The following is a 20,760-nucleotide window of genomic DNA, read 5'->3' as shown; positions in this document are numbered from 1 at the left end:
TCGAGTTATGTCGAGTCGTCTCTACTATAGTCGAATCAATCGAAACGATTAATGAAAAACATCGTGTTTAAGGTTGGTAAGACAAGAGAAAAAAAACAGGGAGCGAGAGAGAGGGAGGGAGAGAGAGAGTGAGAGAGAGAGAGATTATCGATTCTAAAATTCCATTGAAATTGAGCCTAGAAATATATTCCTAAATCCTTTTTTTTTTTTTTTTTTACCGCCTCTGATATACTTCGTCTTATATTCTTGCTAAATTTGTATGTAAAAATTTATGCTCGTATGTCGGGTCATCGATATATAATTCGATAAATCGAACATATTTCAACATTCAAATACAATTGGATTACTTTTAGAAACTGTTATTTACAAATGGTTACCCTTTAACCAATGAGATTTCAAGATTTTACGTATTGCATTTTAAAATGCAAAAACAAACGCAATTGTACGTCGTAAAATGAATTAAAATAATTCAATAAATTCGATTGAAATTAAGCATGAGAAATTGTTATTGTTATATATTTTTAAAGATTTATACAAAAAAAAAAAAAAAAAAAAAAAAAAAAAAAAAAAAATATATGATCGATTAATTAGATCAATACAATCCTCCTTAAACCTGCGCTAATTAAAAATGAACATGTCTATTGATTGGTATACTTTTTGTATACATATTCATATAAAATACTTTTTATACAAATGGGGTTAATACTTTTCATACAAATAGATCGAAAAAAAAAATTAATTTAATTCTGTTCTATTAAAGTACCATCTTTTAATTTTTTATATTTATATACTGATCCTTTATGTCTTTCTGCCCAAAATGTAGTTTCTACTTTAGATAATATCCATTCTGGATTTACAGCTGCTTCTTGGAATTGCGATATATCCGTTACTTTATCTACAGTTTTTTTCCTTTTTTTATGATTTTTTAATTCCACAACTAAATCTTCATCCGTTAATAGATTTATCGAAGAGCTCAAAAGTTTTATACCATATTTCTTATTTAATTCATTTTTATTTTTATTAATAACGTTGTTTTTTGAATTCGTTTTATTGTCCAATTTCACTGTTCTGAGAAAGAAAAAAATAAATAAATAAATAAAATAAAATACATTTATTAATGTTTATATATAAAACTTTCTTTTATTACTGTACCTTTCCAACAAAGCATCTAATTTTTTGGCAACATAAGCTTTAAATGTTGTTGATACTCCAAAATTGCAAAAATCATCTTCCTGTACATTTTGTCGCAATGATTTAGCATTTATATTATTAAACTTTTCTTTAGATTCCTCCTAAAATAAAGAAAAAAATAAATAATAATTAATAAAATTAATAATAATTAATTAATTATTTAATTTATTATTAAATGATGTAAAATCCAATGAAGTAAAATAGGTTAGATTCCTAGTAATTACAGAATCTTTTGTAATTGTTTGTTTAGCGAATAAGATTGGCTTTAAAAAATTTATATCCGTTGCTTCTTTTAAAGCCTCTTTAGATATTTCATCCTCAGAACTTGAACATTCACCATCACTATTATTCTTCTTGCTTGACATTCTTAAATGTGAAAATGTCAAGCCTAGAACATGTACCAAAAAAAAAAAAAAAAAAAAAAAATATCTAGCCTCAAAAAAAGTTTGATATTAGATAATCCAGAAAAAAAGGAATAATTGTATAATATTGACAAGATTTTTTAATACGTGTATATTTTTTATTTTATATTATTATTTTTAAATTGACAAAAGAAATGATTCCCACGTACTCACAAAAAATTCTCACATATTTCCAATTATATTTTCATCTTCTTATACCCTTAATACTATCCTTAGACTAGCTTATTATTTATTTACGTTTATAAATATTTTTTTGTTTGATAAATTATTCGTTTTATTGATATATTCATACACATAAGATTTCCATAACAATTAATTCATTTATTACAAAAATTTGTACATTTCATGTGAATATATTTTTGCCGTAAGATTTGATCCATGACACATAAAATTCTAATTTCTTCATACACGCAAATAACATTTTTCTTGAAAGATTACTATTTTTTACTTCGTTATGTTGAGTAGATTTTTTTGAAAATTGTTCTTCCGTTGTTTTATGCTTATTAATTTTTATTTCTTTTCGCACAGTCGATAACAATCGCCAAAGTTCAGAAAGAGCGGCACATGTATGCAATGTATCTTTTACTTTTTCTGGATTCCTTATTATAGAAATAGTAGCCTCAACAAAGTCTTCCAATGTCTGATGATCTTTTGGTAAATATTCTATTTGCATGACATTTTGCATAACAGATTGAAGGGCAGATAATTCATTATCAAATATTTTGTTTATCCTCATGGTGTCACAGATACTAAGAAAATTATTACTAGCTTCTTCCGCGAAGTTTAAATAATCACCATTGTAATAAAGTGCTATATATGTATAAGCATAAATCACATTAACGATGGTACAACATAATATTTCTGAAGAAACTACCTGTATATTAATAAAAACAAAATATTTACATTGTAAAATTATAAGAAAAATACAATGTCGAATGATTTACATATACATTGTAATATTACCTTTTGTTGATTAAATGATTGAACATCTATTATCGCTGGATATTTTCTTTCATGTTTATCGTTTTGTTTAGTTTCTTCAGTCGTTTCTAAACTTTCTATCAATGGTTTTTTATAAATCACCCACCATGGTATCCATGGTGGCAACAATTTAGATGCTTCTCCGCTTTTTACTAAAGCTTTGAATTGTTGTTTCTCATTATTACTTAACACTGCCCATATTTCATCAGGATTATCCAAATCTATACCTTTTATTCTTTCCTCTAAATCGGGTAACTAAAAAAAAAAAGAAAAACATCTATAGAAATTTTATATATCTATCAATTTATAAATTATATCTTACATTTGTTTCATCGTCTGAATCTAATTCTTCATCCGAATCTAATTCTTCATCTTCATTATCTAGAAACGTATCATTTTCTAAATTTTGTTCATGCATCCTATTAAGAATACTAAGCATCTTTTTTTTAGTTTCAGGATCATATTGAGAAGATCTAAGTTCATCTTCAACGCACTCCTTGTAAAAACTTTCTGTACAATCTAAATGTTTTTCTGATTTATAACAACTTAAACTACAATAACCTATCTCACATTTAGGACAAGTATAAATTTTAGAATTTTTGTTGCATCTGTAATAAAGAAAGATAATTGATAATAAAATACATCTTTTTTTTCAATTAATTTAAAAATAAAAAACAATTCCTTAAATATATACTTACAATTTACAATATTGTTCATTGTCATTTTCACCAAGATAATTCATAATTGTTTGATTATCTTATTTAATCATTTGATGTTATTATATCAAATCTTTGGACTTTTAAAGATAATTACAATATAAAACTATAACGAATATTGTAATCTTTTAATTATACAAAATCATACAAAATAATGATTATTTATATTCATATAGGGGGATATAATCAGGGAATGAAATTCATGTACTTTAATACAAACGTAAAAAAAAGCGCCATCGCGCCTTAATATTTTAAATGAAAACTGCCAAAAGATCTTTCAGTTTGTTATTATTTTGCGTAACCTATTGTTTAAAAAAAGTAAACGAGCGTCAGATATATATTATATATATATATATATAATGTGGTTTTATATCTTGAAAAATATTTTAATAAGATAAATTATTTTTCTAACAATAAGAAAAGATACGGTAGAATAACGTCGCATTCGATGCGCTGACGTAAAGCCGGTATAAGTTTCTACATACGATTGATCACTCCACGTGTGTGATAACATATGTATAACCTCAATAAAATTTGCGTGGAGATTTTTCGAAATGAATAATAGTGAAAAAATGCAATTAGATGTGTGGAAAGGTGATTGGGGTTTGGCGTCAATTGACATAGAATGTTTGCAAGTTTTGGTATATATAAATATCATCTATTTCATATAATAGAAATGTTTTAACATCATAGCAATTAATATCAATTTCATATTCATATCATTTTTTTGTGGTCTTTGCCTAAACTGACGCCTATGCTTGTTAAATCTAATCTTAATATTATTGTTATATTCAATTTTCTATAATTCATTTTATATGACTGTATACACTTAGGCCTATGCGAGGTTCAATGGGATACCGTTACAAGTAAAAGCAACAAATAATCCTTTTAAAACACCAAACGGTCGATTACCTGTATTAAGAACAAAATACACTAGCTTGGATAAAGTTAGTGAAATAATACAGTATCTTAAAAAAACAAATTTCAATTCAACATCTACAAATAATTCAAAAGAATACGCAGAATTTGTAGCTTATGATACTATGCTTAAAGATAAACTTTATCCTGCAATGCAATTTATATGGTATACATTTTCATTATATTATTTTCTCACTGGAGATCTATTTAATTCTAAAATAATTTTTATAATAATTTATTCTAGTAATGTATTATTATTATTATTATTATTATTATTATTATTATATATATATATATATATATATATATATATATATATATATATATATGTATATGTATATATGTATATATTCATAGGTGGCTAGATCAAACAAATCTTAATGAATTAGTGAGGCCTTGGTATTGTAAAGCTGTGCCTTTTCCTTTGAATTATTATTATCCAAGTAAATTTGAAAATCAAGCAAAAGCTGTGATAGAAATGTTATATCCTACTGAGGATAATATGTCTGTAATAGAAAATAAGGTAATTAATACATATCATTTGGGAAAGATATTAAATTTGATATATGCGCAAAAATAAATATTTTAACACGGAGGTGGGCACGGAATAAATTTTTTCTGTGCCTATTTCCCCTTGACTATTTATGTAACTTTTGAAATTCTTTTGTTCTTGGTCCACTCTGATAATATGATTGACTTTATACAACTCTAATAAAATATATATTTATGACATATTTTTTATCTCTGTTAAATACATAGCAGGGCCATAATAAGATGAATAAAACTGACAGTATATTTCCTCATAATCTATTAGATAAAGAAAAATAGAGAGGGGGAGAGAAAGAATAAGAGTACTTCTTAAGTTACCGGTAAGCTACGTGCTCACCTCTGATATTCTACATTGCAAGATAATTAAAATGATTGAGAAATATTAGAGTTTGAAAGAGATTAATATTACAATATAATATTTTTTTATGCTACATATATATATATTTTTATGTCAGTCTACTAAAATTGTAATTTAAAAAAAAAAGATTCTACCTTATTTTCATTTATACGCTTGTATATTTATATAATATGATAGAAACGTTATTTCCTTAGGTATATTCAGAGGCTCAAAAATGCTTAACATCATTATCTACTAGACTTGGAGATTCTAAGTATTTTCTTGGCCAATCTCATACTATGTTGGATGCGGTTGTATACTCTTATTTAGCACCATTATTGAAAACACCTTTAGTTAATCCTCCTTTGCAAAATCATTTAAAAGCATGTACGAATTTGGTCAATTTTGTAACACATATATCGCAAAAGTATTTTAGAGATGAATATCAACAATATGAGAAAATAAAGTCAGAAAATAACGTAAAGAGAATGAGAAAAGACTCTTACACAGAATTTCCAAATAAACGACGTGATCAAATATTAGCTGGTATATTTGCTGCAGTAGCTATGATTGGTTATGCCTTATTAACTGGGAAATTGGAGGTAAATTATAAAAATTCCGGAACATTATATTTTTAATTAATATTCGTTTATTGCCAACTAACAAAATATTTTAGGTGCCTATAAAGGACAATAAAATGATTAGTCAAGCTGAAGAATATATATTAGAGGATGAAGTTGATGAATAAGATTTATTTAAGGTATTCAAATAGTAACAATAAAAATTTTGAATAACAGTGTCATAAATATATGGTTTTATATTTCACAATAATAAACAGTTTATTTTTTTGGAAATATAAGCTATTATTTTGCATTTTAAATGCATGATAAATGGAATTATAAACTTTGCCATTAATTTTTTCTTGATCTATGTTTTGGAAAAATTCCAGAAGTAGCACATTGTATTTCTTCTATGAAACTTTCAAAATTATGAATTGTAGTACCACCTAAGATAATTTGTACGCCTGGATTTTGTTTGTTTAAGTTATATATAGTTAAACTTTCTTCATATGTTGTTCCACCTATCATAAACACAATAATATCTTGTGGCCTATGAAGTTAAGCAAATAATTAGAGATATCTTTATAATCATTGAAGATGCATTAAATAGCTGTAGAAAATTCTTATAATTACCGTTTAGACATAACTATGTTTCCCAAAAATGGATATGTTTGCGTATTTAATCTTCCTTTTATTAAATCTTCAATAATCTCGTTTATTAGTGGCGTATGTTGCGTGTATACATTATCTACTCCATTCAATTCTTTAAATAGTTTTTTTGTGATTTTTACAACTGATTCTTTGTCAAATAAATTATTTTGCCTATTATTAATACCACTATATTCTAATACATTATGAACAAGCTGTAGAATGAAAAAAATAATTATTTATTAACTTTACAACTTATGCACGAAAGAAGTTCTGCAATATTTGTGCTTAATTTGTTATATAATAATTTATTACCTTAACATATTTCTCTGAAATATTCCTTTTCTTCAATAAATCTAACAAGACAGAAATCTGATTATTTGCATGATTTTCATAATGAAGTGCATAAAGCATGACTAATCGTGCAGCATCGAGTTCTCTTACTTTCTCATCGTTAATAAGCTTTTTAACTCTCTGGAGCTATAAGAATGAAATAATTTTTTTTTCCTCCATAAAACTTCATATACATTTAATTATATAATATTATACGATTATACAATATTCACAATAAAAATAACATACTTGTGCTGAATGATCATTTTGACAACTGAGTTCTTGTTCTAATGCCGATACTTCCAACAAATTATGTTTACTAACAAGGGAAGAAAGTTCTCCCACAACAGTTACATGTTTAGTTACTGTTCCAGACATTTTTTTGAAGAGTGGATACGTTTCTACAAAATTTTTCATATCTTCTATACTTTCTACTTTCTGTTGATTTTTTGCCTTTCTTTGAAATACATCCATCAGTTCCTTTATTGTCTGTCCAATTTCTCCAAAATTTAGATACAAGTTCTATTTGAAAGAATATATTTGTAAATAAAAGAATGTAACGCACATTCTCGATAATTATTGTTCTAATTACTTTCTTACATTGGCATAAAATTCATCATGTTCTGCGCTAAGAACAACTTCTTTTAACTCTTTAGATATATCTTTTACATGAGATAAATTAACACGATTATTATTAATTGTTAGTAATTCATGGACCATTGCTTGATATGTCCACTGATTTAATAATGGCGTAACTGGATCATCTCTTCTATCGACAATGAGTAACACAGGATTAGATTCCTGTCTGAATTCAAAAGAACTTGATTCCTTACTTAATACCTCACGAATTTTCTCTGCTAACTTTTTTGCCATTTCAGAACTATTTTGATAACGAATAAATGGACATTTCTTAAGTGATAATAAAACTGACGTTATACCTTGCACTGTTCTTTGCAAATGTTCCGGATTCCATACCAAACCTTAAAAATAAATTTGTCACATAATAATCTTATTTTAAATTGATATTCATTATTATTTAAATTACAATATATTAAAGCGACATAATTGCTTGTCATACTATAATACCTTTAGAACATGCAGGAATTCCAAGTGAAAATAAATGTGGACTAATTGCTAAATAATCTGCATAATACTCGTGAACTTCTCTGACTACTTCGTGTTCGTCACTTTCAGCCAGAAGTTTGATATCAGCCTTTGCAATAATGTTACTAAAATCTATATATTGAAATTACATTAATATAAATATTTGATGATACTTAATAAAATATATATAATTCTTACTCACAAATAAAATAAACACCATATTTAGGGAATTTTAATTCATTACAAAGTAATTGAATATTTTCCTTGGTTGGTCTTATGAAAACAATACATTTTAAATGCATTAAACTATCAGTACGGATACCAGAATCTATTCTTTCAAATAAGTAAACTTCCTTCATTAACATCTCGGATTGACTATATAATAAACTAACTATACTTGTCTGTAAAAAAATAAACATTTTCATATAAAGATCAAAGTAATGTTTAAGTTTTATATATAATGTTTACATATTACTGATAGCTGTCAAAATAAATATTTCAGTCTTACTATCTTAAAAAGGTTATTAAATAATCTCTACTTGAAAAAAAAAAAATATATATATATATGTATAAAATATATATGAGATATATGAAAAGAGAGTTGCTAATATTTGTTGAAAAACATATTGTTGTTTTACCGTTTGTTTATCCATTAGAAGAACCTTCATATTTGGTCCTGCTTCATCTGTCATTTTTGTAATATAAAACTTTAAAGCTGTTACAACACTCATTTTGACGACAATTAATTTACTATTTCAATTGTAGAATATTATTTTCTTATCTTTCGTCATATGATTACTCTTCCTTTATCATTTAATTTAGTTAGCACCTTTCTAACACCTTTCAAGTATTATGAAATTAGGTTATATAGATGTATTAATTCTTAGCATCGTATTTTGACATTTATCAAAAATAATGCGAGTTTCTAAATGTTTTGCTTTCGAAAATATATTCCCAATCGATTCATACATTATTTAACGTCATACTTTTTACGACATGGTTAGAAGTAAAAGTAGAGTAAAAGTTAAGAAGTAAGAAAATAGTGTAATATCCTAAAATACATTCCTACAAGTAAAACGAAAATACAAACGTTACATATATATTTGACAATAAATTTTTACAAAAAGTTTATTATTCGATAAGTAATATTCAATTTATAAGTACCTATTTTAATAGAGAAATAATTATTAAAATAGTTTTTATGAAATTTACAATTACTTCGCTACGATAAGAAGAACTTAATAAAGCTACAATGCGATTGGTTAAAAATTTGACGAATTATAATCGATCTTGTATAAGTTAATAAAAAATGTCACAATACGGAATGAAACGATGGCGTTGTTGTTTTATTCCTAATTAATTGTGATAATTAATATTTATTATTAGTTGATATAAATATTCTTGTTAATATAAAACGGATGAAACTATTTATATATATATATATATATATATATATATATATATATATATATACTCTCCTTTATATCACCTATAAGACAATTTTGTAAGGATGGAATTATTAATTTTGTTCAATATATAATAATAAAATTTAATAGAAATTCTTCATAACGTTCACATAAATTAAATGAAAATTGATTTAATTTTTAACGATGTAACAGATCGTAGAAAGAAGGAAGAAAATGACGTGATAGATCGGAAAACATTTTCTTTATTCTCAATTTAATCTGCAACAAGTGTCTGATCGATATACATATATATATATATACGTATAAGCGTGTAAGTAATATAAACACAACTACTTATTTACTAAGAACTGTGCTGCGCAATTTTTTCACATGTAAATAAATATTAATATATAATTTGTCAAAATTTATCGATTTACATAATTGATTGCGACTTAGGGTAAGAATAATAATAAAAAAGAAAAGGAAAAAAGAAAAAAGAAAAAAAGATAAAAAAACAAAAATAATAAAAATAATTGAATAAAAATGAACGTGTTTGAAATATAAACTATAAATAAATAATAATAGACGAAAGATGTAGATAATTTAAACAAAGAAAGATATATATATATATATATAAAATTTATCATGAATATAAATTAACGATACAAGAAAAATTTTTTCATAATAAAAGTACAAACGTTGCGTATAGTAATGATTATGTTACAGTGAAACAAACATAAAACGAGTCAGACGAGTAATAGAAGAAGAAATACTTTAAAAATAGTTTCAAGTAGTTCTGATATATGGTATGAAATAATACGATACAATCTGATAAAGATATTATCAAACGATTCGCTTTATTTTATCAACAATATATCTTACTTTCATATACATGCTTTTTTATCCAAGAAGGTCCTTTTCATTCTCCCTAGTTTCTCTCTCTCTCTCTCTCTCTCTCTCTCTCTCTCTCTCTCTCTCTCTCTCTCTCTCTCTCTCTCTTAGTCTCTCTCTCTCTCTCTCTCTCTCTCCCCGTTCGAGCAACGTAGCAATCGATTTGAAATCCAACGCATGCCCTCCTCGTTTATCGTGGTAAGAGTTTTGTTCACTCAGTCCAGTGGCATCAGAGCTATCAGACCAAATACGTACTTTACAAAGGAGTTATGTTATAAAAGTTTTCCCTTCTTATCTTATTTCCAAGTGATTACAAAGCAAAAAGAGAGAGAGAGTCATTATCGATTTGGCAAAACTTTAATTCATAATATCTGCATGCTGTCCAATCTACGGGTAAGTTCTATATCTAATTAAATTTTTATTTGCCGGAAAGAAGGATGCCCATTCCATACCACCACGCAGTTTGTTGAAAGAAAGGAAGGATCGGTGGTGGGAAGGAGTACGATGACAACCTGATGCTTCGACCCATTCTTAAATGTTTCCTTATTGTAGAAAGTGTTTTTATTAATTAAAACAAATTAAAAGGAAAATCAAATGACGTATAATTTTATATAAGAGCTTATATTATAAAAGAGATGAGAAGAGGGGTAGAGGAGAGTGGGGGGGGGGGAGGAAAAAGAAGTAAAGAAAAGGAAGAGCAAAAAAAAATGTGAATGTTTATATTTTTTTTTTAATTACATTCGAGTTTTCTCTTCTAAATATTATTTCATTTTGTTCATTCAAAGTAAATTCGTAATTGGGGAGGGGTGGGGGAGGGTAGAAAAGGGAATTCAAAATTTCGTTCTCATTTTTCAAAAAGAGAACAGCTGTTGTCACGCCTATATGATAGTGATCGCTCAAGTGGTTGTGTGATTTTTTTCAATCGATTCAAATCGCGCGTAATTACATGTACAAATAGAAAAATCTTCTTTTCATGGGTATTAATTTTAATCGGATAAAAAAAAAAAAAAAGAAAAAAAGTTATATATTCGTCGAAAATGAATAAAACAATCGAAGTATTAGTTTTGTAAGATAAAGTTATATGCTTTAATTGTACTTCATTAATGAACTTTTTAAAACTCTAACAAAAGTACGGGCAAAACTTTTAAAAACAATTTAAAGTTCATTTCGAATGTTTTAATATTGTTCATTATAATTTGTTGAAACATAAATCTCTTTTACTTTGAAATTTAACTTAAATACGTATATTGTTATTCATATTTTTTTATATAAAGAGTATAAAAATACGAATGCATTCGGACATCGGAGTACGATAGGGAAGAGAAGAGATCATAACATTATAAATATATAAATTATGCGAATATAAAGATCACCCCTTTTATCTCGTCGTTTTCTTTATCAGTTTATTTTTCATAGTTATGGCAGTCGAACGGAGCATTAGTAATCTAATTTATGTTACAAATTATAATTTATGCAATTTTCAGTTTTTCTCTGTTATAACAATTTTATGCTACAATTCACTCGTATGCTTGCTCTTTAATTTAATTTAGTTTAATTTAATTTAAAAAAACGCTTATACCCCATTTAACGTTCACTATCCTCATTTACTCGGTCAAGTAGTATTCCTATATTAGACTGGGTCCTTTTTAAGTACTTTCGTTAAGTGTATATATATATATATACACACAAACACATACACATGTAGCAACCTGTAGCTACTTAATAAACAAACAAATAAAAATGCTGAAACGATTCCCGAACCATTATCCGTAATGGTCGAACGTGTTTCACGCAGTTTTCTTTATTGTATCCTAAAATATATAAGTTATTAAGAATCATACACACACACACGCGTACATTCGCTTTTTTCGTCTTTATATAATAACACATAAATTTTTTTTTTAGCCCTTTGGACAAGGGAGATTAAGAGGTAAACGTTCTATAAACTGGCCTGACAATTGGAAGATTATCTATGGGGTATAAGAATTTTTGGCACGGAGGATTAGGGCTATTATTGCTCTGTATCCTTCATCATGATATTCTTGCTGACGGTGACGTCGGTGAGTATTTAATTTACGATTATTTTAGTTAATGCTAATGATAAACGGTCAAACGATCAAATTCAATTTCATTTTATGTCTTTTACTAATCAATTCTATTCAACTTTATTTATCTTAATAATTCTAAACTCCAAGCCCGTTTTTGAATGTAAATTACGAATTTATATTGCAATGGGATTGACGAGGTATTAAAGGGGGCAAGTATTATCATATAAATTGCGATGGAATTAAATACGTTACGTCAGTCGTCCTTTTCTTTTTCTTTCTTTTTCTTTTTTTTTTTTTTTTTATTATTATTGTTACTATTATTATTATTATTATTATTATAAAAGAAGAATTTTGAAATAGGAAATAAAATAAAATCGGTGTAAGAATTTTTTTTATCTTCTTTCAGTATTTTTTTTTTAAATTATTATTTCGCACAAAAAAAGAATTTTCACATTTGTACGTATTTCTTTGTACCTTTTTCGTTTTTTTCATTTTTCTTGTCTATATAAAAATTAAAGAGTTAGCGAGCTTTGAAAGCTCTCTGATGCATGCGAAACGTAAGTTGGTAATTTCATTTCTTAGGTCGCTTATATGATAAGTAGTATTATCGATTGATGGATTTAATGAAATGTGAGAAAAATTACTTGTGTGTTCTCCTTTCTTTTCTAGGAAATAAGCTCATTCCATAAACTCTTTCTTTCTCTCTCTCTCTCTCTCTCTCTCTCTCTCTCTCTCTCTCTTTTTTATTATTTCTTCTTTCATTTTAATTTTTTCAAACCCCTGCACACATTCTCAACGAGACAACATAAAAATGTTTATTATTATTTTAATTTTGTTGATATGAGAGGAGAATAGAACTCAAAGGATCTCTCCAAAATAAAAAACATATTTTTCTTTTTTTTTTTTTTTACGATCTTTTTCATATTGACCGTATTTCAAAAGATTGTCGTGAAAGTTCGTAACCATCCCATAAACTTAACTTCCATCTACTCAACGCGAACTTTTCTATTTCTATTATTACCTTTCAGCAAGTCACGTTAATAAACCTTGACCTTTTATTCAGAATTTTTAGAACTTTCATTTACGCATACCTGTTACAATCATTACAATTTTTATTTGTTATTTATCTAATCTTTTAACGACATATAAATAATATATTTAATTCAATTTAAATACTAATATTATGTACTATATGAACGAACGGAGAATATAAACAAAATAAATGAAAAACATTCGTTCGATTTGAGAAGAATATTTCTTTAAAAAATTTCTTTTTTTGTTTTTTATACAATTTTTAAATGATCCTCGACAATTATTCATAATGATTTGTTCGTTTGAATGAATGAATGAATGAATGAAACGCACTTAGATTTTTTTCCCATATGTATTTATCCTATATATATTTATATATATATATATATATACATGTGTATATATATACTTACATAGTTAACTTTCTCGTATCGAAATCGATATCGGAAAATAGTTGAACGATAGCCTAGGGTCTAGGCTTTGTTTGAATGCAGCAATACGTATACATACACATATATATACATATATATATATATATATACATGCTTAGGAATATAGTTCGTCGATAAGCTTTGTTCGATGTAAATAGTAGACTCATATCGTAGCACGAGCTGCAAGAGAAATTCGGAAGTACTTTTGAATAGCAATGTTAAAATAAATGAGGCGAATAAGGGACAGAGTTCGATTTTCGCCCACGTTCTTAGCAACAGTTATTGAGCTGTACACCTAGTACAGTTAGCTAGCAGCCACCGCCTTCGACTTTGGTGTCTCTCTTCGAGGCCATTTTCCACGCCCATGTTCTTTCATATTTTTCTCCTTATGTATATAATTTTCATTATATACATGATCCTTTTCATTTAAAATTCTTTTTATATTTCACTTTTCCACTTTCTCATCACATATATCTATCCAATCATACTTTCTAATAAATATACGATACCTCTTTGATATTTTCATATTTGTTTAATATCATAACATACGGGTTATCGATATCACGTAGGAAACTATAAAATTCTGCAAACTAACTGCTTCTCTTTATTTCTATTTTAATACTTCTATATTTCTATATTTTATCTAATTATATATATATATATATATATATATATATATATATATTTCTCTTTTGTCTAATGCAACTAAGTTACGATCTAATCAGCGAAATCTGCTGACCACCACTTGTTGCCCGTCATTTAATAACCGAATTGAAACATGACAGGTGGTTGTTATTTCATTCATAAGTTGTGTGCTAGTTATCCTATCCTTTCTTATCTATCTTTTATTGACAGATAGAAAGATTTTTTTCTTTACTTTAAGTTATAATAATTTATATATATATATATATATATATAAATTTTTATTAAACGTCATTTAAATCTATAACGTCAGTCATTATTTATATTCATTATTTTTATCCGTAGGCTGTCGATTTAATATAAATCTTTGCGATTCTCAAACGGAAGTATGTTATGACGGTGAGTTTTTAATAATTCTTTTATAATGAAATATTTATATGATTTTTTTTTTATCTCTCTAAAATCATTATCTCGAATTTTATTTATTTCGTAGATTTAGCTTTTGGAAAATGTATACCTTTGTATTCGAATTTTGAAGAAGATGATTTATATCAGTAAGTTTCATAGTTTATAAATTGATATTATCAGAAAAAAAAAAAAATAACTTTATTGAAATTGAAACGACATATCTATTGTACGTTTATTAATATAGGTATAAATTAGACACCGAAGAATTGAACTTCTTACGATTGCAATTGCAAAGATTGGAAATTGAAGGATATAAATGGTCGCATCCATATACTCAGTGTATCTTACGAACGTCCTTAGATAATTTTCGACATCGGTATTATAAGATTTTTTCATGATTTATTAAATGATTTATTAAATAAAAAAAAAAATAAATAAATAAAATAAAATAAAAGAGAGATTATATATTTGTTAATATTTATTATTAGATTAACGCAGGATCTTCGGAATTGTCAATATTTAATGGGAAATAATAGATACCGTTTGAAGGATGAAGATATTGTCGAAGATAAGGATAAAGTAAGTGATCGATCAGTTGTAAAAAGAGTACATACAACTTTGATCAAAAGAAAAAAAAAAAATGAAATAAAGAAAGAAAGAAAGAAAGAAAAAAAGAAATAAATAAATAAAAGAATTTCTTTGTATATAAATTATATATTAATGATAATGTAAAGATGTAATCGATTTTCATTGCAGCAAACAGTTCCCTTTGCAATAGTGAAGTTTACACCTAACGATGGCAATTCTTATGGTGAATTTGCCAATGAAATATATTATCCACCGGGTAGTCGTGACGAATCAACAAGATTATTTCCAAATGATAAAGAATTTTTAGATCTACCTAAAAATAATCTCGAATCGGAACATATGCGTCAATTATATAAACTAACGTACGGCTCAGATCCTTACGATAAATATTCTTTGATTAACGATGAAGATTTCTATAAAAGAAAATTGCATAAAAAATCTTTAACCTTAGACGAAGTCAAAGCACAAATTTATCAATCTCAACCTTATCGTTCAAACTCAAAGATACACGATACAGCGAGCTTCGAGATACTTAAAGACGCTTTAGATGGCGATAGTCCAATAAGAAAACTTAATGGTGACATGAACTTTCAAGAAACAAGAATGAAATCTAAAGACAATCTGGACGTATTACATAATGATAAATTTGTCTTTGACGAATCATACGATGGTAATTTTGATATTATTCCTGAAGAGGATTATGAAAAAACTTTTTCAAGAAAATATAAACAACATCCGACGGTATCTACTATCGAATTTTTAAACGAGGAACCATTATGGCGTGATAATACCAAGCGACATATAAATATCGATAAAAATCTGGATTATCTAAATAAAAATCTTGCTAGAATTAGGATGGATTTGCGAAAAGATGAAGATATTGATTTGCCAGATGAGGATGCATTGTTTACAGAAGGAGGAATGGTGCAGTCTTTGAGACAAGCAACGGATACCGGTGGTGGTAAATGTTAATGTTAAAAAAAAAAAAAAAAAAAATCGAGATTGTATAATTAAATTATACGAATAGAAATTTCATTTCAATTTGTTTTAATTTAGAAACACCCTATGGCATTCATGTTGACGATTTGAATGCACTTTTATTGAGACGCGAATTGTCAGGTTTTAAGCGACGAGAAAGGCTCGATGTTAAGAAACCAGGTCCGTTGTTTTCAACGAATAATCATATATTTAAAATGCAAACACCTATCGCTCAAAAAGATTCCATGATTGAAACTACGACTGAACAAGAAGATGATGATAATGTAAGTTTAGATCTACAAATATATTTGACATACTATGATATCGTATATCCTGCTTCTAGAACGATCTACCAATTTCTTTACCTGTGAAGAAGGAATGGAAAAGCAACATACCTTCTATTGAAAAGTCTTATAAAAATGTTGACACCGATCATGTCTACATTGAATTTCAACAAGAATTTCATACTTGGGAAGAAGGCGAGCGCGTTGTTGAGGAGGTACTTACGAGTTACGAGTAATTAATGTTAATTTAATATAATTAAAATCAAATCTATTCGAAAACTTTAATTTCACAGGTTTGTAAACTATTAGATTTAAATCCTGGAACTTTAACAGACATACGAGTTGGACGCGCAGAAGTAACATTCAAAGTTACCAAAAATAAAAAAAACTTTAACTCTACCGACGTTGTAAATAAAATCGGTGAGAATTTATTATAAATATATATGTATATATATAAACACATACATACACATATATATATATATATATATACATATATATGATAAGAAAAATGATAGAAAAACAGCGAAAGTGATATTAATTTGATAATTTTTTTTTTTATTTTTAGATGACATAAGAAACAATTTACGAGAAATTCTAGGTGTAGATGTGATTCGTGCAGGCATTGGAGATAAGGTTTTATACTATCATCATATTATAAATGAAAAATATATTGCATGAATAATAACTTATACTTATTGTTAAATAAATCTCGTTCTATGAGCGTGGATATTCGAATATATCGAATCGGATCGAATTCAGTAATTAGATTCGATTCGAATTTTAGTTATCCATGTATCCAATGATTATTTTTTTTCTTAAAAAAAAAAAAAAAAAAAAAAAGAAAAAAAAAAAAACCAATTTTATCTACTTTAAGGCAAAATTACCAGCGACCTTGGAAGTGCCAAACGATATAGAAATGAGTTCCACGTTATTTGGGGCGATAGTGGCTGCTGGAATAGCAGCTGCAATAACAGCTGCAGTAGTCACCTTGGTAATAGTACGCCGGCATGCAAAATCTCGAGAGAAACTTGCAGGTCTGGCTACACCTGATCCAGAAGCATCAAAGGATTATCAAGATCTTTGTAGAGTAAGAATGCAGGCTAAACAACCTACAGAAAAACAGGAACCATGGCGTTTAAGCTCGTCGCGCGAAAATGAAGGGAATAATTTCGTACCTGATCGTTCGAGTACGTCTTCATGGACCGAAGAACCTGCTTTTTCAAGCATGGATATATCAACTGGGCATATGGTTCTGGTAAATAAAAATAATTTTAATGTAATATTATGTTAGAAAATATTTTTTTCGTTTTTGTTTTTACTATGACATTCTAATTAATGATATTTGTAACTACAGAGTTATATGGAGGATCACTTGAAAAACAAAGATCGCTTAGATCAGGAATGGGCAGCTCTATGTTCATATGGATCAACCTCGAATGATGTTGCAGAAAACAATACTAATTCTAAATATAATCGTCCTAATGCACCACTTCCCTATAATCATTCTAGAATTGTATTGAACGAACTCACAAATGCTAATAACTCTGACTATATAAATGCATCCACGATTGTAAGTATATTGCATGAAAAATTATATATTCGTTAATGTTTTAGATTGTCTTTTCTCATTATTCTATTTTTCTTATATAACATATTTGATAAAATGCGCACGACATTCGTTTTCTTTCGGATGCCGCACATGAAAACAAAGAAATCGGTAAGTCACACGATTAGCATGAAGAATCTTTTCAGAAAAGCAGCAAAATTATATTGAATGAATAGTAAAAAAAGCAATATCGTTAATTTAGCTTGAATAAAAAAATATTTATTTCATAATATTGAAAAGCATGAATAATTGGTTACATAAACCGTTTACATTAATTTGTAAAATGATAATTTATTTGCTATCACCACATGCGCTATTTACAAATACACACATATAAAACATGTATAGTCATGAAACAACTAACAAGTGCGAGAAGAAATGTAAGGTAAGTAGTAATTATTTACAAAGGAAAAATTATCAAGAATTATGTGGAAGACATTTGAAAGATTAGAAAATAAATATAATATTTATTAAAAATCATTAATTATTATGCATTGTAAAAAAGCTTTCGTGTGACTTGCTTATATTAAAAATATTTATGCTAATCTATAATTATCTTTTTAAAGAAGATATTTATCGATTATTGATTTATATTTTTTTAGACGGATCATGATCCACGAAATCCAGCATATATAGCAACTCAAGGACCTTTGCCACAAACAGCAGCAGATTTTTGGCAACTTGTATGGGAACAGGGTAGCGTAGTTATCGTGACGTTAACTCGACTTACCGAAGATGGTCATGCTATGTGTTATCGTTACTGGCCAGATCAAGCAGAAGGATCCGAACGATATCATATTTATGAAGTTCATCTGGTTTCGGAGCATCCATGGTGCGACGATTATTTGGTCAGATCATTCTATTTGAAAAATCTTCTTACTAGTGAAACACGTACGGTCACGCAATTTCATTTCCTCTCTTGGCCAGAGAATGGTGTGCCACACTCAACCAAAGCACTATTGGAATTCCGCAGGTACATAAACGAGATATATTTTGGATAATTTTCTTTGTCTAATTGAGATTGATATATTTAATTGAATTAATATTTTAGGAAAATTAATAAATCGTATAGAGGTCGATCCTGTCCTATTGTTGTTCATTGCAGGTAACTTATAACGAGAATTACATGATCTAATATATAATAATAATAATTTTATAGTAACTTGTAAATATTATGTGTATATGATCTATGATTTACGAGAAGCGTACATATACACTTGTTTTATAGCGATGGTGCTGGACGTACTGGTACCTACTGCTTAATTGATATGGTTCTAAATCGTATAGCAAAAGGGACAAAGGAAATTGATATTGCGGCTGCTTTAGAACATATTAGAGATCAAAGGCCGAATATGGTTGCTACAAAACAACAATTTGAATTTGTATTAATGGCTGTCGCAGAAGAGGTACACGCGATCTTAAAGGCTTTATCCATTCCTTCGAACGAAAAATTAACTACTACGGGAAATGGTTCCTCTTCACCTACGAAATCTAATCAGTGATCTATTTCTTCATCGAAAATCCGGACTGGCAACCATAGGGAAAGTACTATATAATTAAGTCCAATGTACCTTGAAAAATGGCCAAATATCTATAGTAAATGTATAATCATATTGATATTCTATTGGAGTAACTACTGGTTTCTTCTAGATTTCTTTTCACTTTGCCTTCTAATCAATATTATTCTTGATCCTTGTATACACTCTTTATGATGATTCTCTGATTGATTTTAAAATCGGAGTATATGAAAAAACAATTAAGCAGTTTAAACAAATGGATATACAATAATGAAAGAGTTCATGAATATATGAACAATTAGAATATTACTGTCAATTCAATAATTGACTAAAAGCATTGCTTCTTACAATTAATATATCGAACTCTCCCAGTATATTACTCTGCATTAGTGCAATAAACTGATATATTTAAAAAAATCTACTTCGTCCTACAAAATAACAAATATTAAAGTATAGAAAATATTTCTACCTCAATACGCTTCTAATTTTATTTTACTTTGTTTAAGTATATTTTTTTAAAATAATTAAGTGTTATATATTTTTCGATGCATAAGTCAGATACGGCCTAGAGAAATATAATTGAAAGTTAACATAATTTAAAAGTTACGAATAGTATACGTTTCACATATAGAAACACGTATAAAACAAAGAAATTCTATTATTATATGGTATTAAGAGATGCTTTATGTATTAAGTATTTTTCTGGTTCTGATATTTAAAAATATTTAAAAATGATCGTCGCATAAGAAATACAAAAATGAATAATTTTTTCGTAGCCATTTTAAAATTCAGCTAAAATAATTAAATAAATCGTATTAAATACGTAAATATTAAAAAGCTTTTATTTAAATATAATTTATTGATTGTCCTGTATAAACGAAACGAAAGTAAAAATTTAAATGATAAATATCGAATTATATTATTTTATATTACTTTGTTACGATTCGTTTGTATTTAAATTTCTTGTGTCCGATATTAGAAAAGCTAATATCGTAATGTTTTTAATAAAAATTAATCTCTTATCTATTAGTACATATTTTATGATAATTATGAAAAGGTGCTAAAAGCTTGTATACATCTATATTAGAATTATGTGAAATATTTTAACAAAATCTTTAAAAATTTTAATTTCGTTGCACAATTAATCTAAATAACTATTTTGAAAAT

The 20,760-nt window shown here is 27.1% G+C and overlaps 5 protein-coding genes across 8 annotated transcripts; 2 read left to right on the top strand and 3 right to left on the bottom strand.

Annotated features, from left to right (window-relative positions):
* Positions 1 to 722: 722 nt before the first annotated feature.
* On the bottom strand, positions 723 to 1,598 carry LOC124948729. The gene is made up of 3 exons (XM_047492774.1): positions 1,416 to 1,598; positions 1,153 to 1,292; positions 723 to 1,068 (listed from the first exon to the last, which is right to left on the bottom strand). Exons 1-3 carry the CDS (start codon positions 1,554 to 1,556, stop codon positions 741 to 743), a joined length of 609 nt encoding a protein of 202 aa, XP_047348730.1. The 5' UTR covers positions 1,557 to 1,598; the 3' UTR covers positions 723 to 740.
* A 135-nt stretch (positions 1,599 to 1,733) lies between these two features.
* LOC124948725 (zinc finger HIT domain-containing protein 2) lies at positions 1,734 to 3,816 on the bottom strand. The gene is made up of 4 exons (XM_047492764.1): positions 3,293 to 3,816; positions 2,917 to 3,202; positions 2,577 to 2,849; positions 1,734 to 2,487 (listed from the first exon to the last, which is right to left on the bottom strand). Exons 1-4 carry the CDS (start codon positions 3,334 to 3,336, stop codon positions 1,957 to 1,959), a joined length of 1,134 nt encoding a protein of 377 aa, XP_047348720.1. The 5' UTR covers positions 3,337 to 3,816; the 3' UTR covers positions 1,734 to 1,956.
* Positions 3,616 to 7,759, top strand: LOC124948727 (metaxin-1). Of its 2 annotated transcripts, none has more exons than XM_047492770.1 (5): positions 3,616 to 3,904; positions 4,144 to 4,394; positions 4,586 to 4,751; positions 5,330 to 5,716; positions 5,791 to 7,759. In XM_047492770.1, exons 1-5 carry the CDS (start codon positions 3,893 to 3,895, stop codon positions 5,860 to 5,862), a joined length of 888 nt encoding a protein of 295 aa, XP_047348726.1. In that variant the 5' UTR covers positions 3,616 to 3,892; the 3' UTR covers positions 5,863 to 7,759. The 2 variants fall into 2 exon arrangements, with proteins under 2 accessions (XP_047348726.1, XP_047348725.1); XM_047492769.1 differs by having other exon boundaries at positions 3,616 to 3,951.
* Positions 5,847 to 9,033, bottom strand: LOC124948723 (vacuolar protein sorting-associated protein 45). The gene is made up of 9 exons (XM_047492762.1): positions 8,924 to 9,033; positions 8,398 to 8,824; positions 7,962 to 8,160; positions 7,742 to 7,891; positions 7,256 to 7,635; positions 6,905 to 7,177; positions 6,638 to 6,802; positions 6,308 to 6,537; positions 5,847 to 6,224 (listed from the first exon to the last, which is right to left on the bottom strand). The coding sequence occupies exons 2-9, from the start codon at positions 8,488 to 8,490 to the stop codon at positions 6,026 to 6,028; spliced, it is 1,689 nt and encodes a 562-aa protein (XP_047348718.1). The 5' UTR covers positions 8,491 to 8,824; positions 8,924 to 9,033; the 3' UTR covers positions 5,847 to 6,025.
* A 1,226-nt stretch (positions 9,034 to 10,259) lies between these two features.
* Positions 10,260 to 20,428, top strand: LOC124948738 (receptor-type tyrosine-protein phosphatase-like ida-1). 3 transcript variants are annotated; one of them, XM_047492816.1, is made up of 17 exons: positions 10,261 to 10,449; positions 11,962 to 12,116; positions 14,555 to 14,608; positions 14,703 to 14,763; positions 14,862 to 14,993; positions 15,106 to 15,196; positions 15,374 to 16,166; positions 16,262 to 16,467; positions 16,527 to 16,682; positions 16,761 to 16,887; positions 17,036 to 17,103; positions 17,345 to 17,725; positions 17,825 to 18,040; positions 18,182 to 18,187; positions 18,679 to 19,049; positions 19,128 to 19,181; positions 19,305 to 20,428. In XM_047492816.1, the coding sequence occupies exons 2-17, from the start codon at positions 12,029 to 12,031 to the stop codon at positions 19,576 to 19,578; spliced, it is 3,078 nt and encodes a 1,025-aa protein (XP_047348772.1). In that variant the 5' UTR covers positions 10,261 to 10,449; positions 11,962 to 12,028; the 3' UTR covers positions 19,579 to 20,428. The 3 variants fall into 3 exon arrangements, with proteins under 3 accessions (XP_047348774.1, XP_047348772.1, XP_047348773.1); XM_047492817.1 differs by lacking the exon at positions 18,182 to 18,187; XM_047492818.1 differs by lacking the exons at positions 16,527 to 16,682; positions 16,761 to 16,887; positions 17,036 to 17,103 and having other exon boundaries at positions 10,260 to 10,449.
* The last annotated feature ends 332 nt before the right edge of the window (positions 20,429 to 20,760 follow it).

The sequence above is a fragment of the Vespa velutina genome, chromosome 4, assembly GCF_912470025.1.
Source record: "Vespa velutina chromosome 4, iVesVel2.1, whole genome shotgun sequence".
Lineage (NCBI taxonomy): Eukaryota > Metazoa > Arthropoda > Insecta > Hymenoptera > Vespidae > Vespa > Vespa velutina.
This window is presented reverse-complemented; position numbering and strand designations above follow the sequence as displayed.

What these genes read in the sequence shown, in the direction of transcription:
- LOC124948729 (XM_047492774.1), bottom strand. Translation starts at nt 1,556, where the DNA reads ATGTCAAGCAAGAAGAATAATAGTGATGGTGAATGTTCAAGTTCTGAG. An exon ending in AAACAATTACAAAAGATTCT is followed by an intron (nt 1,293 to 1,415) that starts GTAATTACTAGG and finishes TCTTTATTTTAG; the next exon opens with GAGGAATCTAAAGAAAAGTT. An exon ending in TTAGATGCTTTGTTGGAAAG is followed by an intron (nt 1,069 to 1,152) that starts GTACAGTAATAA and finishes TTTCTTTCTCAG; the next exon opens with AACAGTGAAATTGGACAATA.
- LOC124948725 (XM_047492764.1), bottom strand. Translation starts at nt 3,336, where the DNA reads ATGAATTATCTTGGTGAAAATGACAATGAACAATATTGTAAATT. An exon ending in ATTCAGACGATGAAACAAAT is followed by an intron (nt 2,850 to 2,916) that starts GTAAGATATAAT and finishes TTTTTTTTTTAG; the next exon opens with TTACCCGATTTAGAGGAAAG. An exon ending in AATCATTTAATCAACAAAAG is followed by an intron (nt 2,488 to 2,576) that starts GTAATATTACAA and finishes ATTAATATACAG; the next exon opens with GTAGTTTCTTCAGAAATATT.
- LOC124948727 (XM_047492769.1), top strand. Translation starts at nt 3,865, where the DNA reads ATGAATAATAGTGAAAAAATGCAATTAGATGTGTGGAAAGGTGATTGG. An exon ending in TGTCTGTAATAGAAAATAAG is followed by an intron (nt 4,752 to 5,329) that starts GTAATTAATACA and finishes TTATTTCCTTAG; the next exon opens with GTATATTCAGAGGCTCAAAA. An exon ending in TATTAACTGGGAAATTGGAG is followed by an intron (nt 5,717 to 5,790) that starts GTAAATTATAAA and finishes AAAATATTTTAG; the next exon opens with GTGCCTATAAAGGACAATAA.
- LOC124948723 (XM_047492762.1), bottom strand. Translation starts at nt 8,490, where the DNA reads ATGAGTGTTGTAACAGCTTTAAAGTTTTATATTACAAAAATGACAGAT. An exon ending in TTCTAATGGATAAACAAACG is followed by an intron (nt 8,161 to 8,397) that starts GTAAAACAACAA and finishes ATTTTTTTACAG; the next exon opens with ACAAGTATAGTTAGTTTATT. An exon ending in ATATGGTGTTTATTTTATTT is followed by an intron (nt 7,892 to 7,961) that starts GTGAGTAAGAAT and finishes TTCAATATATAG; the next exon opens with ATTTTAGTAACATTATTGCA.
- LOC124948738 (XM_047492816.1), top strand. Translation starts at nt 12,029, where the DNA reads ATGGGGTATAAGAATTTTTGGCACGGAGGATTAGGGCTATTATTGCTC. An exon ending in GTGCAGGCATTGGAGATAAG is followed by an intron (nt 17,104 to 17,344) that starts GTTTTATACTAT and finishes ATCTACTTTAAG; the next exon opens with GCAAAATTACCAGCGACCTT. An exon ending in CCTATTGTTGTTCATTGCAG is followed by an intron (nt 19,182 to 19,304) that starts GTAACTTATAAC and finishes CTTGTTTTATAG; the next exon opens with CGATGGTGCTGGACGTACTG.